The sequence below is a fragment of the Enoplosus armatus genome, chromosome 12 (genome assembly GCF_043641665.1).
Source record: "Enoplosus armatus isolate fEnoArm2 chromosome 12, fEnoArm2.hap1, whole genome shotgun sequence".
Classification (NCBI taxonomy): domain Eukaryota; kingdom Metazoa; phylum Chordata; class Actinopteri; order Centrarchiformes; family Enoplosidae; genus Enoplosus; species Enoplosus armatus.
Window position 1 is genome coordinate 355,284 of NC_092191.1, and position 17,519 is coordinate 372,802.

Here is a 17,519-nt window from a genome sequence, read left to right on the forward strand (position 1 = left end):
AACGTCTTCTCAGCGTCAGTGACGTATTACCTGAGGAATAACTGGCTCGAATTCCCTCAGTGTTGTCTGACGGGCAGCACGTCGTCTTATTTCTTGTCAGAAACATCACAGCACTGTGTCATTCAGTTTAGTCCAACTTAATTGTTCCATCACGTTTCTTCCTCAACAGCCATTCTTCCTTTATGATTCATTTCCTGTGTGGAGTCGCTGGTTCTTCTGTTAAAGGATCATTTCAACAGGTTTCTGAGCTGAGCTGCAACAACAACCATTTCTTAGTTAAACTCTAGTTTTCACCAGACTGCTTCTCCTGCTTTAATCTGATAAAACTGGAACCGTGTTTTCTGCTGCATCACAGAAGTAGAAACTTAAACACATTGTGTGAGCATCAAACAGCCGTACAAGTACACAATCAAACATATTTATGGAAATCTGCATGTGACCAGAAAACGGGAGCAATGTTTGTATGAAGCTGCTCATCTTACCTTCCTGCAGGAGACTCGTCCTCGACGTCCACTGTTTAACCAGATCCAATCTCCAGAGTTCAAGTCGTACAAAGAAACATTTAATCTGCTTTATAGTTATGAACTCCGCCATCAAAGTGACAGACACATTCAGATTTTGAAGTACTTCGTATACTGTTGGGTACTTTCATGTACAGCGATGCATCATATTCTACAAGATTAGCAAGTGCTGCCCTGTGAGAACCACGTATCTCTACAAAGTTGACTTTTCCTGTTTTCAGCGTTGTGACGATGCATCTTCCAGCTGATCTGAGGAGAGTTTAGAGTTTACTTATCTGAAGGAGGAGGAGGATGTTCTCAACACATGAAGGAACTCTTCATCCTTCAGTTCATCACAAATATTCACCACATCAGCAAGACTGAAAAATTGTAATCTGATAATTAACTAAAGCTGTCAGACACATAAGTGCGGTAAAAAATATTTGCCTCCGAGATGTGGTGCAGTAGAAGTAGAAGGAGGCATAAAATGGAAATACTCAGTACATGTACCTTGACCTTACAGTACTTGAGTAAATGTACTTTGTTACGTTCCATCACTGATCATGAGGAAAAGAAAACAAAATGGTTTGAAAAGCTTGTCTGGTCGCTATTTATTAAAACCACTACACACGTGTATATATACACACATATACTCCCCTCCAAAAGTATTGGAACAGTGAGGCCAATTCCTTTATTTTTGCTGTGGACTGAAAACATTTGGGTTTGACATCAAAAGATGAATATGAGACAAGAGATCAACATTTCAGCTTTTATTTCCAGGTATTTACATCTGGATCTGATACACAACTTAGAAGATAGCATTATTTGTAACGGAACACCAAATTTTTAGATGAGCAAAAGTATTGGAACAGAGACTTAAAATAGATTAAAGTGAATAAGACTTAATATTTAGTTGCAAGATAGCACCTTTTGTTTGAACCAACCCATTTTTCATGTGAGCAAAAGTATTGGAACATGTGACTGACCGGTGTGTTTTTTCGCCCTGGTGTGTCCTATTACATTGATTATTCAAACAATAAATAGCCCTGAATGTCTACGTTCAGTTTCAGATTTGGGTTTTGCCTGTGCAGACTGCATTTATAGTTAGAGGTGTAACCAACATGAAAACCAGAGGGCTGTCTATGGGTGAAAAACAAGCAATTGTGAAGCTGAGAGAAGATGGAAAATCAATCAGAGCCATAGCCAGTACAACCATTTGGAATGTCCTGAAGAAGAAAGAAACCACTGGTAAGTAACAGACGTCGAACGGGTAGACCAAGGAAAACAGCAGCAGTTGACGACAGAAACATTGTGAGAGCTGTAAAGAAAGACCCTAAAACAGCTGTTAGTGACATCAGCAACAACCTCCAGAGGGCAGGAGTGAAGGTATCACAATCTACTGTTCGCAGAAGACTTCATGAACAAAAGTACAGAGGCTACACCAGAGGATGCAAACCACTCATTAGCAAGAAGAATAGGAAGGCCAGGCTGGAATTTGCCAAAAAGTACAGAGACGAGCCTCAAAAATTCTGGGACAAAGTTTTATGGACTGATGAGACAAAGATGAACCTTTACCGAAGTGATGGAAAGGCTAAAGTTTGGAGAAAGAAAGGATCTGCTCATGATCCCAAACATACAAGCTCATCTGTGAAACACAGTGGAGGTAATGTCATGGCTTCTTCTGGGACGGGCTCATTAATCTTCATTGGTGATGTAACACATGATGTAGAGGATTACAAGTATCTGGGAGTTCACATAGACAATAAACTGGACTGGGTAAAGAACACCAATGCCCTCTACAGGAAGGGCCAGAGCAGTCTCTATTTTCTGAGGCGGCTGAGGTCCTTCAACATCTGCTGGACTATGCTGAGGATGTTCTATGAGTCTGTGGTGGCCAGTGCTATCCTCTATGCTGCATGCTGGGGCAGCAGGCTGAGGGTGGCGGACTCCAACAGACTAAACAAACTGGTCCGCAAGGCCAGTGACGTTGTGGGGGTGGAGCTGGACTCTCTGACGGTGGTGTCAGAGAGGAGGATGCTTTTACCTGCTAAAGAGGAGACTGAAGGGAGTGACCCCCCCAAAACAAACAACAACTGAAAGAGGCTGCAGTGAACGCCTGGAAAAGCATCACAAAAGAAGAATGCAAAAGTTTGGTGATGTCAGTGGGTCACAGGCTTGATGCAGTTATTGCAAGCAAAGGATTTGCAACTAAACATTAAGTCTTATTCACTTTAATCTATTTTAAGTCTATCTGTTCCAATACTTTTGCTCACCTAAAAATTTGGTGTTCCATTACAAATAATGCTATCTTCTAAGTTGTGTATCAGATCCAGACGTAAATACCTGGAAATAAAAGCTGAAATGTGGATCTCTTGTCTCATATTCATCTTTTGATGTCAAACCCAAATGTTTTCAGTCTACAGCAAAAATAAAGGAATTGGCCTCACTGTTCCAATACTTTTGGAGGGGAGTGTATACATACATATATGTATACATACATAATATATATATATATATATATATATATATATATATATATTTATATACACACACACACACATATAGGAACACACACATACATTAAGACTCCAGTGACTTCTGTGTAAAACAATCACTACACAGACCTGCTGTTTGTTCTCCACTAACTTTTATTACAACTCTACTTAAAGCAACAAAGTTTACAAGACGAGCAGGTTGTTTCTATTCTGACTCACAGAGAGACACTGACCACAGATCAGTGCATCAAACACAATGCAGGGCGAAAACCTGATGCAGAGTCACAGGAACCTGGATCTTCAGTTAACACGTGAACTGCAGCTTTCAAACTAACTGAGCTGTTTTTGGTCCGTGCTACGACTTTGACTTTCTGGCTGAACTGCGTGAACTCTGCATCAGATGGAAAAATCAACTGAACCTGGATAAAAAAAAAAAAAGGGTGTACAGTACGTTACCTGCAGGAGGAGGCAGAGGAGGCTCTGCTGAAAGAACGAGGAGACATTTTATCTGGGAACATGTGACAAAGACAGAACTTTAAAGGAACAGTTTAAAGGAACAGACTTCTTCTGTCAGATATCATTTCAGCTCGGCGCGTTGTTTTATATTTTTATGAAGAACAAGAATTCCCCTGAAGAGTCAAAACCCAACAAATGTATCCTACCAATACCCTAACCCAACAACAATCATCCATACACTTCATGACCAAAAGTATGTGGACCGCAGAGATAGCTGAACTTGTGACCCCTTAAAATTAGTCTGTGGGTTACAACCAAAAAGTAGGAGTACTTTAAGATGCCTCATATTATCCAGTAATTGTTTTTAAGTTTTTTTCTTTAGCTTCCTGTTCCGTTTATTGGTTTACAACCCTTTAAAATGATCTCATGACCCTTTGGGGGACCCCAGGTTGGGAGCCACTGAACTAAGTGGTCTAGCCCAAACAATGAGAAACAGACCCAGAACCATTTGGCCACATCAAGTCTCTTCTAACTTTGTGCCATAGAGCTCCACTGTTGTCCAAAAACTAGAAAATGACTATTTTACATCTCTCTTCTTGCCATCAAATCCCATCTGCAGACTCAAACCACATGTGAATGTACGGTGTGTGGACAGAAATGTGTTTGTAAATATCATTTGGTTCGACACAAAGGCATGAACTATAGGAAATACCTTTTAGTAAATATTCATAAACTCATTGTCGGTTTTTGTCCCTTTCGGGGGTATTTTTGTTATTAAGAAAAGTATAAGATTGTATGTCATGCAGGACTAGAGAAGTCCTGGACCACCTCTTTCCTAGACGCACAGGAATGAAACTGATATTTATCTGAAACATCGGACTCTGGAGAAGACAGAACAAGAGGGTTTCACTGAACGTCAAACTTGTCCTTTGAACAGATGAAGGTCAGAGTTTTAAAAGTCTCAAGTCCGTCAGCTGCCTTTAAGTCCAGTAAATTATTGATGACAGACTGTGGCTTATGATCTTCTACACATCCTGGATATACGAGTGGCTTTAAAGAAATCACCTTCCCAGAATCCAGTCAGCTCCTACTCAAAGTTAAAATCATACTCAAAGTCCAGGGAGGTCATATCAGAGGGGAGGCCCAGGGTTTCAGGGGTGATCGGCATCATCTGAGGATCCCCCTCGCTGTGTGCCCCCTCCTCCACATGCAACCCAGAGCCGGGATCTGTTGTGTCCAGCCCCTTTGGGTCTGAAGCTGCCGAGTCAGAATCTCCTGAAGCCAGCTCAGGCTCTGGCTCGGACTGGCTCTGCTGCTGCCGCGTCTGGTATCTGGTTTGGGATCTGGTTTGTCGGACAGGGTGGGGGGCAGGAGTGGTTCTCTTTGTTGGAGCTGTCTTGCCTCTAGTTTTGGGGCCTGGTTTGGATTGAGGTTGTGGAGCTGTGTCAGGATGGGTCTCTGTATGGGACTGCGGCTGGGTGTCCTGGTCTGGTTGGGGTTCAGATTGTGGCTCTGTTTGGATTTGAGGAGCCAGTTTGGGCTGGGACAGAGTTGGAGGTGTTGGTTCCAGCTCGGCAGGCTCAATTTGAGGGGCGATTTGGGACTCAGATTTAGGAGTTGAGAACTGGGTTTGGGGTACACTCCGAGCCTCAGACTGGGCTGGGGGATTCAGTTTTGTGTGGGTTGTTTGTGAAGTAGTTTGAGATGGAGCCACCTCAGCTGTTGAAGCTGGGGTAGGCTGCAAGGACCAAACCGATGCAATTTGAATGTCTGATTCTGGCTTGGTTTGGGGTCTGGGTGTGAAATTATTTGAGTCTGGTTGCGGAGATGTATCGACAACACTTGGAGGTTTGGACTGGGTAAGAAGCTGACACTGAGGTTGTGGTTTTCGGTCTTGCGGAGCAGGGAGTTGACTTTTATTCGTGCTACTCCTGTCAGCTCTGGCGTCTGTTGCTGGTTTGGTGATGGAGGAGGCGCTTGATTGGCCAATGTTGCTGTAGAAGATGTCAAATAAGTCCTGGGCTTTGGCTGCAGCCAGGTTACTCTTTAGTTTCTCGGACTTCTGAGCTCCGTCGCCCAGGTTCATGAAAGGTGGAGGCTTGACAAACACTGTGCGAGTTTGCTCGCTCTCCGGGACGCCAGGAGCTGCCACATCGGACACTATCTTTATCATTGTTGGTTGTGCGAGTTTAGCCATGGATGGGGCAGGAGTAGTTTCAGTTGGCAAAGGTTTAGCCTCAAATGGTGCAGGTTTAGTCTCAGACGGCACATGCTTTGGCTCAATTGGGGTAGGCCTAGAAACTGGTGGCACAGGCTTAACCTCAAACGGCGCTGGTCTTGACACCAGCGGCGGAGGTTTAGCCCCAAATGGCCCTGGCATAGCAACCGCGGGTGCTGACATAGCCTGAAATGGCCCAGGTACACCAATTGGTAGCTGAGGTTTAGTTTCCAGCAGTACGTTCTGAGCATTTACAGCCTTTGTGAGAGGATCTTTTGGAGGAGACTCTTGTAAACTGGTGTTTTGGGGTCTGATGGACAGGAAGGTATTCAGAGGTGCAGGTTTACCCATCATGGCCGTTTTCCTCAGGACTGCAGTGGGTGCAGGGAGGTTGGGCCGGATCCTTCCCCGGTTGGCGTCATTGGACACCCAGGGAGGAGGCGTGTTCTGGCCCGCCAGCTTCTGGGCAATCTCCTTAGCAACAGCCATAGATTTAGCAAAAGAATCCTCCACTAAAACTGGATTCTGCTTCATGGCCGCTTCGTCATCCTTGATGAACTCTGCCGCCACTTTCTCTGCCTCCTTCGCCAGAACGTTTTCCCTCTTCTTCCAAGTGAACTTTCCAAATGAAGCGGCCGTGGCCACGGGTGCTGGTTTACCAGTTTCCAGACTCTGCTTGCGAAGCTTTGCCCTCATGGCCGGACTGGGTCCACAAAGAATTTTGGGTGGGTCGTAGGGCTTTGGTGGCAGTTCAGGCTTGCTGACCTCTGTTTTCCCTGCTGGTTTCCCTGTTGGTTTCCCCGGCTCAAGCCTTTTAAAAGCTTCCTTCTCAGCCTTAGGCTTTCCTTCATCTCGCTCTCTGTCATATTTGGATCTGGATTCTGAATATTTACTGTATTTATATTTGTCCTCGTCGTCTCTAGGACCATATTTGGGACGGTCGTCATATCTGTCATCTTCTTCCCTGCGATACCGGTATCGATATTCTTCTTCTCTACTATATTTGTATCGGTCGTCCTCGTCTCTCCTGCTGTATTTACCCCTCTCCTCTTCTTCTCTGCTACATCGGTATTTATCATCCTTTTTGCCAAATTTATACTTTTCCTCTTCATCTTTCTTGCTATAAGAAGGCCTCTCCTCTTCCAGGCTTTTGTCATCTTTAAAATCCTCCTCTTTCTTGTTCAACTTCGGCTTATCCTCCTCTTCCTCTTTTTTAACTTTAGACTTCTCCTCCTTCTGAGCAGCGTCATCTTCTTCCTTCTTTTTATCCTTGTCTTTCTTGTCCTTTTTGTGTTTGGACTTCTCCTCCTTGTCTTTGTTGCTTTTCTCATCGTCCTCATGTTTGCGTTTCTTCCCACTCGTCTCTAAGGCCAGTCCTGCCTGGCGGTCGAGGTTCCTCCTCTGTTCATACAACGGATTCTCGTACATTTGTTTCTGGTGAAAGAGGCATTAAAACAAGAGTAAAGAGAGTGAATAAAATACATCCTGACATACAAACAATGAACATGTACATATGTGGTATGAACCTCACTCACATACACACAATACACGTTATTGTAACTAGAGCTTGGAAGTTTTGGCATGATTAGACATCTACCGTGGGTAATGCTGCGTTTACGTCATGTGGATTTATGGTTTCAATCTCGACTTCACCTGCGACCTCATTCTTACATGACAATGATTGGTTGTCGACCATCTCTGTTTGTGGCGCTTCTCTGCTTGTTCAAACAGTTAAATACCTTGTATTTCTCATTGTGAGTATGTGTGGTGACATGCTCTTCTGCACAGATAGCGTCTCCATAAAACTCTTTACACAGCAGGCAGAAGAATCCTCTGACGGGCAGCAAGAACTCCGAACCTGAAGCAAAACACACGCAACACATTTTAAACCCACGGGGGGTGATAAAATAAACTGTCAATCATGTTTACCTGGTGGACGTCTCCATTTCCAGTACCTGTCAGAACAGGAGAAGGTTAGAGAGGTGACATTTGATTATAAAAGTATTGTAAAAATAGATGGTGATAGTTCAGTGGTCTTATTTCAGAGCAGTAACCGATGGCAAAGTGCTAACTGCTCAGTGATACCAGAGTTACGACAGGAAATGTAGTAAAATAAGGACTCATTTTGAGCAGACTAACACCTGTAATGAGACGTTAAAGCACTTTTCCAAAGGTTACTGCAGTACGTTACATTTACAGCAGCCTACATTTGAGGATGAGACATGGAAAACAAATGAATTGACATCAGAGGTGTCGACAGGAGTCTCCTCTGTGGTTCGACGAGAGTCTTTGTCACTTCATTAGCACTGTTTTCATTAAGAGACAGAGAAACTGCAGCAGAGATCCACACTGAGCTCCACCTGGAAGCAGAAAATGGCTAACAAAATTCAGCGGTTCGGACACCAGGATCATTGGGAAAAAAGTGGTTCGGTTTCAGGGAAATGATGAATGTGCAGTACGAGTACCTTTGGCGGGTTTTGTCAGCTTCTCTACTGACGGCGTGTTCTTGAGGATTTTGGTAGGAGTGGAAGCCCAGGGCCGGTTGTACGGGTCCAGAGTCTGTCAAAAGAAAAGAAAACTTAAATATAAAGGAACAAATACATAAATGGACTGTTGTGTATGAATATCAAACCAACTCCTTCAAAGCACAAAATGAAAAAATAAAAAGATGATATTGTCTTGTACAGCCGACATTAATGGACAAAGATATTTTGTAAAATCTAAAAACTGTTACAAACCTTTCGATGCGTTTTGCTGTGCAAGTGCGTGAAAAAATCAAACATGGAACCAGAGGTGACGTTACAGTTTTTGCACCAGTGGTTTCCAGCGTCATAGTATTCAAACGGCTGCGGGGGTGGCGTCATAGCCGGGGCCACGGTGGCGACGGACGGTCCATCTGGGGACGCTGTCAAAGACGGCGTTGCCGCTGAGGTCTGCTGAGAAACAAAGATGGAGGAGGGTCAACATGGCGAGTGGAAGTCGACACAGTCAGGATTCACTCAGACAAAAACATTTCAGTTCCATCTTTGAAGATCGGCTCCACAAAATCTAAAAATGGAGAAGTTTCTTACCTTCGTTGATTTTCAGCCTCGAAGACGTTAGTCAACACGTGTTTTACGAGAATCTGGCAGTCGCCTTTATGCAGACAGTAACTTCAAATTCACTTTAAAGTTTGAGCTTGATTCGTTTTCAAGATCTCAAAGTCACAAAAAAGAACCAAATGTGCGTTTTGTGTCTTAAACTCTGAGCACAAACCTGAGATGATATCGTTCATATCAAAAAGGTCTAAGCCTACCAGTTTGGGAACTTTACAATGTTCCTATTAAACTTTCTTTCATTATTACTGAAGCTGTGAAGAAAAAGAGATCTTCTTCTAACATCTACTAACTGAGCTATCTATGTCAAAGCTAACAGGACAAGATCAGACAATCTTGTCATGAACGTTTATTATATTTAAAACATTTGAACAAGCTGAACAAGCTGTGCAGCCTTTTTTAAACAGAGATCCCACAATACTGCCGTAAAGAAGACCCGCCACTGTGTGACTTTAGAGGAGGCGTGACATGTAACACAACAGCGTCGGCGTCCCGTGTGACATATAACATGTATGTCGGGTTGATCTCGTCCTCTGCTTGGAGGTTAAGGAGCTCCCGGTCCTCGTTGTCTCCCCATTTTGCAGACGTTTTCGGTTGCTGTAGGTTAGCTGCTAACTTCTTCTTCTTCGAGTTAGCTGCTAACTGCTGCTAGATGCTTTTTAAACCCCCCTGGTGGTGGGTCGCACACATCAAAATGTCACACTCCTGTCCTGTCCTGCTGCATAGGGCCTTGGAACAACAAGGCCCAATGTGCAACACTCCCGCCTTGAACAGGCTGTATAAAAGGGGCTATAGTTCAAAACCTTTCGCAAATAAAAGCAACTGTTGCACAGAAGTCAGGTGGCTGTGATTCAAATCAAAATAAGGAAGCCTTTTTAAAAGAAGTTCAGTAGAAGAAGAGAAACATCGACAGCCTGATGCAGTGAATGATCAACACAAACGTGACACTGCTTCTCAAATAGAAGCTGGTTCTACTTTGCCGTCATTTTCAATCACTGTTTAGCATCCGTCAATAAAAGTCAACACTTCAGCACAAATGTTTCACATTAAAAGCCTTTGGTGGCTGAAAGGACATGCTCTCTTCCTTTCCTGACAGGCTTTTAATGTGAAAACACTGCAAAGTAGAAGCAACTAGAATTACTGACTGTTGAGACAGAAAAAACTACAAATGAATAACGGAAGGTAAAATATAATCAAAGAAAAGCAGTTTTGATGCAACATATCTGCCCACACAAACAAGCTTCATGGCCAACTTTTATATTTAGCTTAATCTGTTGACACCTTTCAGTGAACGCTGATGAATTCAAGGGCTAGGTTAGAATACAAGTTGTTTATCTTCACAATATTCAAAACATTATTTTAAATCAAATCAATGGTTTTAAAATGTTTTCCAAATAAATCGATATGAATAAAATATATTCTTACTTTAGGACATTACAAACGGACAGTAATGAGCCACAGTCAGCAGTATTTCCTGTTTTACCTCCTGTGTAGGTGTTCGTACCTTTAGTGTGGAGCTGCCAGCTGCCTGCCGTCCATCAGGACTCCTCTCTGGCTCCCGTTTCTTCTTCTCTGGTGGCAGCAGCGGCGGCGGGTGGTCCTCCTGGTCCGCGGCAGGCTTGCCGGTCCTGCGTGGCCGGTCGGACGGGTTCAGGCCGAGGATGAGCGCCACCTTGTCGATCTCGTTGCGTTTCTTCTCGGCGGCCTCGTGCTCTTTGCGCAGGTTGGAGATCTGAGTCATGACCTCCTCCTGCAGTTGGCTGATCTCCTGCAGCAGAGGGTCTTTGTGACCGTCCTTCTCCCGGCGCTTCTTCCTCAGGAGCTCGCCTGAAAACACAACGACACATGTAGAAAAAACAGCAACACAACAACACTGTCCTCTCCAACGTTCAGTGATGAACAAAACTTAAGAGTTTTTAGTGGTTTTAGTTTTAATGGAATCTGATGATGTGCTGCTCGTTCTTATCTACAGTAAAGCTATAATGTTCATCACATGGTCCACCACACAAAGCAGACTTGATGCGTCGGGTCCAGATAAGCTTGCAGGACTCACCTTGTTGCTTCCTGAGTCTCTCCAGCTCCTTCATCAGATATTCTTTCTTCTTCATCCTGAGCTCTCTGTCCTGCTTCAGCTTCTCTCTCTCCTCCAGAACCTGAACACAGAAGAACCGTCCGGTTCACCTGCAGTCACCATCATCTTCATCTGCAGCTACATCACTTTCACTCACACACTGAAGCCTTGGATTCATGACTGAACGTGATAAATGAAGGTAAAACCTTTTGTTTCTGGCTCTCGTTGTTCTGCTCCTCAGACACTTTCCTGTCGTGGCTGCTGCCTTTTCCTTTCTCACCGTCCTGAACAGAAGTCTTCACCAAACCTGAGGACACAACAAAGAGCAGGAAGTGAACTTCTAGTCCAACAGCATCAAAAGAAACCAGACATCCATCTTCTGCTCGTAACTAGGACTCCGTTCAGCTCCTCCTTCTTCTCTGGCTCTCATATACGTTGAGTTCATTGTCCATCACGAGCAAACTAGAACTTTAATTTTCCGGTGAAATAATGATCCTCATCAGTTTTATAGATGACATCACTACAGGTTATAAACAAATATGTAGTAAATGTACACAACATGTGTACTGCATAAAGAAGTGCACACAGCCAGAACCAGAAGCTAAACTTTGTGATCGACAGTTTGTTTCCTGTTTATGTCAACACATGATCAATAATCAATGAATGAATCAATAAACATCTTCAAAACTACAATTAATATTCCTTTAATAATCGATCACGCTGATCAGACTGACCTTTGGCCCCCGGCTCAAGTGCTGCTTTGTTGTAGGGCTGTTTGAAGGGCAGAGTGGGGGGGAAGTCTTCAGGGCCGGCCTGTGGGGGCAGGGCCATGCTGGGGGGTGGGTACATGGGCGGCCACTGCTGGTGCATGTAGGGAAGGTAGTTTCCATACTGGCCGTAACCTGGCGGGGGGAAGTTAGGGGGCATCATGCTGTGAACCTGTGAGGGGGGGTAGGTGGGTATGGGCACCCCGGGGTGAGGGGGGAGGGTGTTGGGGTCAGGGGTTTGTGGCGGCGGTTCTTTGTGCGGCTGCGGTACTGCATCGCTCCGCTCGACCTTGGTCTCTTTGACGTCTCTGTCTTTGTGAGATTTGGGCGGAGCTGAGGTCTTCCTCCGGCCGTCGTCGCTGCTCCAGCTGCCCCTCCGCCCCCCTCCGCGGCTGCGACTCCTGCTGCTGCTGCTGCTGCTGCTGCTGCTGGAGCTGTGGCTCCGCCTCCTGCGACTCCTGCTGCGGTGGCTGCCGTCTGAGCTGCCAGAGGAGTACCGTCTGCAGCGGGTGGGGGTCTTCGGAGGTGGCTTGTTTCCATGGAGCCGCTCTTTGGTCCTGGCGGCCATCTTGCTGATCTCAGCCATGCCCAGGTCCAGGCCGATGGTCTTCAGCAGGTCCTGGATCTTCTCGTACTCCTCCAGCGCCTGACGCTCGCCCTCCTCCAGCGGCTCCGTCCCTGGCGGGTAGGCGGGGTTCGACACCTGGACCGTGATGTTCTGGTCGGGGCTGATGGTGGGCCGGCTCGCGTACCTCACATCCACCTCCCCCGTGGTGGGTGGGGCCTGTATGTGAGGCGAGGCCCCCGGCAGGAGGCTGTACGCCTGGCCAATGACGGCTTTCTGCGAGGGGTAGTCTCCGTACAGTGCCTCCTCCGTCACGTCTCCGTACAGATCAAGCCCGTGGTGTCGGACCGGCTCTGACGCTGGTGAAGGTTTGGGCTCCTCTGAGTCTCCATACAGGAACTTCTCCTCGTCATCGATGTCCTCCGTGGTCTTCTCCTGAGCCTTGGCCCCTGCCGGTCCCCCCAGCAGGTTGAGGATCTCTTTGATCTCGGCGTCGAGGCCGGCGCGTTGAGCCATCTGTGGGTCGGACCGCAGCTCTGACAGCATGGAGGCCACCATGTGAGGCTCCATGCCTTTAACAGCCAGCAGCAACTGGTCTGCCACCCGAGAGATGTTGGTCCCCTCCAGACCTCTGGGAGAGTCGATGCTCTGAAACACAGAGACACAGAGCGGAGTGATGCCTCTGAACCACAGATCCTCTCCTGATGCTTAATCATTAGAACCTTTTATTTAAATGAACGAAAACATTTCTGTTGTCAGGTGAGAAGCCGCCTCCTCCTCCTTCAACTGGCTTTGAGCTTCAGGAGTCTGGCAGGAGTCCACGACAACATTTAGTTGTAGTTATTGTTCCATTTCTGAGCTTTCAGTCGATAACGTGGAGCCATCTTACACCGGCTGCTGATTAGAGACTAATTCATTAGGTCATTAGTCTACATATGAACAAAAAATGTATTGACGTTATGTTATTACAAATGAAAGTCACCAAATTTGGAGATGCAAACGTTTCACCTGACAACAATATTCAAACTCTACGTCGAAACATGTTGCTGATTCTATCTAAATTTTAATACAATAATTAATTAGGATTTTCACGTTTTTTTCATATTCCAGCTGTTTTCTGATTCTGAACTCTGTAAACAGCCTGCGGCTCTTTTTGAACTGGAAGATATTAAAAACTGTCAAGCTCTGAAAGTTGGCATCAAGTTCGTTATCTTACTTGCCTCTTTCTCTGGATTAAATCATAATGCTGATGATGTGTTTTCTTTATTAATGCTTGTGTTTGTTGATCAATCTTTTAGTTGATTGACGGATTCTGATGTCAAATATTTGTTGGTGCCAGCTTTTAAATTTTCGGACGGTTGGTCGGATGAAACCAGACCGGAGAGTCTCGCTGGGCTAAACGATGAACGATAAATGGGCTTCACTTATAAAACCCTTTTCAAAGTGCTTTACAGCTTGGTCTCATTCACACTCACGCTCAAGGACACTTCGACATGTGGACGGGGGGAACCGGGGATCGAACCCCCAACCCGCTCCACCTGCCGTGTGCCACCACCACCACGCCGAGCTGAATCCACAACAAAAATAAGTGTTAGTTCTGGTCCTACCCTGAGTGACGGCGAGTCCTCGGAGTCGTTGCGTTTCTTCAGGATGGATTTGGTCGGCAGACTCAGCATCTCCTCCAGCTCCTTCCTGCGTCGAGCCGAGTCCAGCTCCTTGAACTCTTTTCTGGATTTCTCGTCTGTGCTGCGGCTGCTGGAGCTCGAGCTGCTGCTCACGCTGCGACTCCTCTGCCTGCTCTTACTGCGGCCGTGGCTCGCCACTTTGCTGTAGCTCCGCCCCCTGCTCCGCCCCCTGCTCCGCCCTCTGGACCCGGACCTGGACCTGCTGCGGGGGCGACTCTTGCTCCGGCCTCGGCTCTTGGCCCGACTCCGATCCGGACTGCGACTTTTGCTGCGTCCCCGACTCTTGTCCCGGCTCCGGTCAGGACTGCGGCTCTGGCTCCGGGGCCGGCTTTTGCTCCTCGCCCGACTCTTACTCCGTCCCCGACTCTTGGCCCGGCTTCGGTCCGGACTCCGGCTGCGAGGTCGACTCCGGCCCCGCTCGTACTCTGGTCGAGGAGGGTAGTCTCTGTACGGATTAAAAAACAGATGCAAGAAGTGAACATATTATTAACAAATATTAAATATTAGATATGGATAGTTTAGTAAAGATGCACTTACAATATTTATTTATCATTGAGTACGATAATACAGCAACTGAAAGCATGATATGACAAATTTCACAATAATGTCATTAGAATAAATAAATCAGAGTAAAGATTAAATAATTTGGGGGTTCTAGTGTGACATAATGTCTCCTCTCAGCTGTATGTTTCTCTGAAGACTAAATATTATTTGGAAAAACATATTGCAGATTAGATAAAGTAAAATATTACTTTATAATATAACTGTTGACTTTCTGCTCGAAGTATTTTCTCAATATATTCCTTTTTATTCTTGTAATGATCATGACTTATTCAATATTTCAAGATCATTTTACAAACTTGACTTCATCTTTAGTCTACTATATTTATGAAATCCCAGTTGTTTTTCTGTAAAGGGTAATTCCAGTATTTTCAAACCTGGGCCCTATTTTTTTTTACACATATTTTGGTGTCTAAATAAGCACCAAAAGTTTTGGATCTGGTCCAGTCGATCGCCTCAGCCGGCAACCGTTAATGGGCTGCAACATAATCATTGTGGGCAGCTGCGCTGGTGACAGGACGCCCAACATTATGAAAGGGTCCTCACAGAGATAGACCTTTCTGTTGAAGTCTTGTCCTGACGGCTACATCCATCATGAGTCTAATGAACCAATAACATTTGGTTTTTTCATACCTGTCATGATGGCGTGAGTGGGTGGAGCCAGATGGTCCGGTCAACTCGTTGCCGACGGTGATGACCAGGTTGTGGTCGAGGGGACCCGCCCCACGTGGTGACAGAGACCTCTGCAACAAATATCACAAACACAGATTGATTATTGATTAGACATTAATGAGAGGTCGTTTCTGGCTTCCTGAGACAGTAGCTACAGCACGGCCTCTACTCCGGCACCACCTGGCTGAGCACGCCTGGTCCGGCACCACCTGGCTGAACACGCCTGGTCCGGCACCACCTGGCTGAGCACGCCAGGGTCCGATACCACTGACCTACAGAGGTAACTGGATGACACAGGAAGCGGTGAGTCAGGTAGAAGAGTCCTGCAGCTTCTCATAGTAGACTCATAGACTAAATGTTCGCTGTGCGTCTGGGTTTTAATTATTAATTAGGTGTGTAACTTTTTAGAGCTTTGTGATCCTGTGAGGACCGCTGCTGAGATTAAAACACATGAAAAGACGCATCGTTTTCTTTCTGCAGAGACGTCCACATACAATCAGATGAATCTGAACAGCCGAATGTTTTAGTGTCAACGAGGCCATTAGTCCTGGTCGGGGGGGTTTGTCTCCTCACGTCCTCTCTGGCATCAGTACAGCTCATATTTACTGTCATTATGGATTCATCTGGGATGTATTAATTCATCATTTTGTCTATAAAACAATGCCTATCACTTTCCAGAGTGACGTCCTGTTTTGTTCGACACACAAAAATGTTTAGCAAGCGACAAGAAAGGCTCATTCTGAAAATGACTGAAACGATTAATTGATTATTAAAATAGCTGTCGATTTCTGATCAAACAGCTGCTGTCATCTAAATCATAAAACAGATCAGATCAAAGGAGTTACTGTTCACCTGGTCAACAGGTCACATTCATGACCTTCCACCAAATCACTGTTTTATACCGGTCCAGTTGTCATGACAACAGAAAGATAAAAAACGTGTATGTGTGAAGTAAACTTCTGAACTTGACTGATTCCCTCACACAAACAAATGTTTAGATGAATATTCAGTAAACATTATTAACAGATGAATCAATAATGTAAATACAATTTAAGAAAGCATCTTAAGTCCTCAGCAGATAAAACCCAGACTGTCTGCACTGTCTGTGCAGAGTGTAGTGACCCTTTAAAGCACCAGACCATCACTTATCGATCAGTCCACCGATCAACTGCATTAATATGAACTCAACTCAAACTCAAATAAACTGGATGATGTGATGATCATCTCGCTGCAGTCAGTTTCAAGTCTCCTCAAGCTGATTTTCACAGAAATAAAGTGAAATCAATGGCTGTCAGACACATAATGTGTGCTTCAGAAAGTCGTCAATAATAATAAAAGTTCAGTAAACTGTTGGTTTGGTCCTTTGTTGTCCAACCACCATTGAACTCCACTCATATATCTGGCAGTTCAGTGAGGCGTTGAAACTTGGCTCTACAAATAAAGTTACTTAACGTAATTTCAAACCGTTAAGATGTTCTTTAAATCAGCAATTTAGACAACCGCAAAAAAACTACTTTTCATAGCGAAACACCGACTTTTATTATCAGTTTACGCTGCTTGCTAACGTTAGCCAGGACAGTGTATTTTTACGTGAATTAAGTGAAAACGACAAAGATATATTTATGCTTTAAAAGTTAAACTTTTAAGGGGAGGAGTTACTGGTAGTTTACTTGATGCATTGGTCGGGAACACTTAAGAATGAACGCTAACGTTTTGGCTAAACAAGTACTACACAATGTGGACAAGCAAGACGGTGGTAAATTGGAAGGCTTTTGAATGAAGTTTGGTGAACAGGTGCTAATAAACTATTCGTATCAGGGCTAATGTGATAGCTAACTTCAACTATAAGGCATTCTCAGGAGACAATAACATTAACTAACCGCAGTTTGTTGGAAAAATATAAATGTTCATATTCATTAGACCGTTTTAGCCCGACTGACTCACCTCTCTCGGGGGGCCACCGGCCCAGTACTCTCCGCCTCGGTGACTTCCTGAACCGGGGGAAGGGTACCTCCTGCGCGGTGGCGAGCGGCGGTAGGACTCAGGGTGACCATGGTCGTGGTAGCCGGCGTGGTACGGAGGCCTGGGCCGGCTTCTGTCATCTCTGTAGCCCGGTGCCAGGTAAGGCCTCGGGGGTGGCGGACCTCGGCCTTCGAAAGGCGGCGGGTAGCCTCCTCTCGGCGGAGGCCGACCACGGTACATCTCCTCCCGCAGAGATTCTATGGCTTCCCGCGGTCAACCAGCGGACGACTCCAGCGTTTATTTGATGCAAAGCACAAAGTTGCAGTCGCTTTACTTTGAGTTTGAACCATCTATTGAGATATTTAACAGAAACTTGATTCCCTGCAGCTCATTCTGTGATGTAGGCATGCACGCAAACCTCCTCTTTCGTCTTCATCTTTTCGTTTCATGGCAGACTGCAGTCATACCGCCA

At 45.4% G+C, this 17,519-nt stretch overlaps 1 protein-coding gene across 1 annotated transcript; it reads right to left on the reverse strand.

The window, feature by feature from the left end:
* Positions 1-3,130: 3,130 nt before the first annotated feature.
* On the reverse strand, positions 3,131-17,287 carry znf318 (zinc finger protein 318). Its single transcript, XM_070915617.1, has 11 exons — positions 17,030-17,287; positions 15,047-15,156; positions 13,775-14,297; positions 11,570-12,815; positions 11,042-11,142; positions 10,818-10,917; positions 10,269-10,591; positions 8,408-8,602; positions 8,135-8,228; positions 7,409-7,527; positions 3,131-7,103 (listed from the first exon to the last, which is right to left on the reverse strand). Exons 1-11 carry the CDS (start codon positions 17,285-17,287, stop codon positions 4,539-4,541), a joined length of 5,634 nt encoding a protein of 1,877 aa, XP_070771718.1. The 3' UTR covers positions 3,131-4,538.
* Between the last annotated feature and the right edge of the window lie 232 nt (positions 17,288-17,519).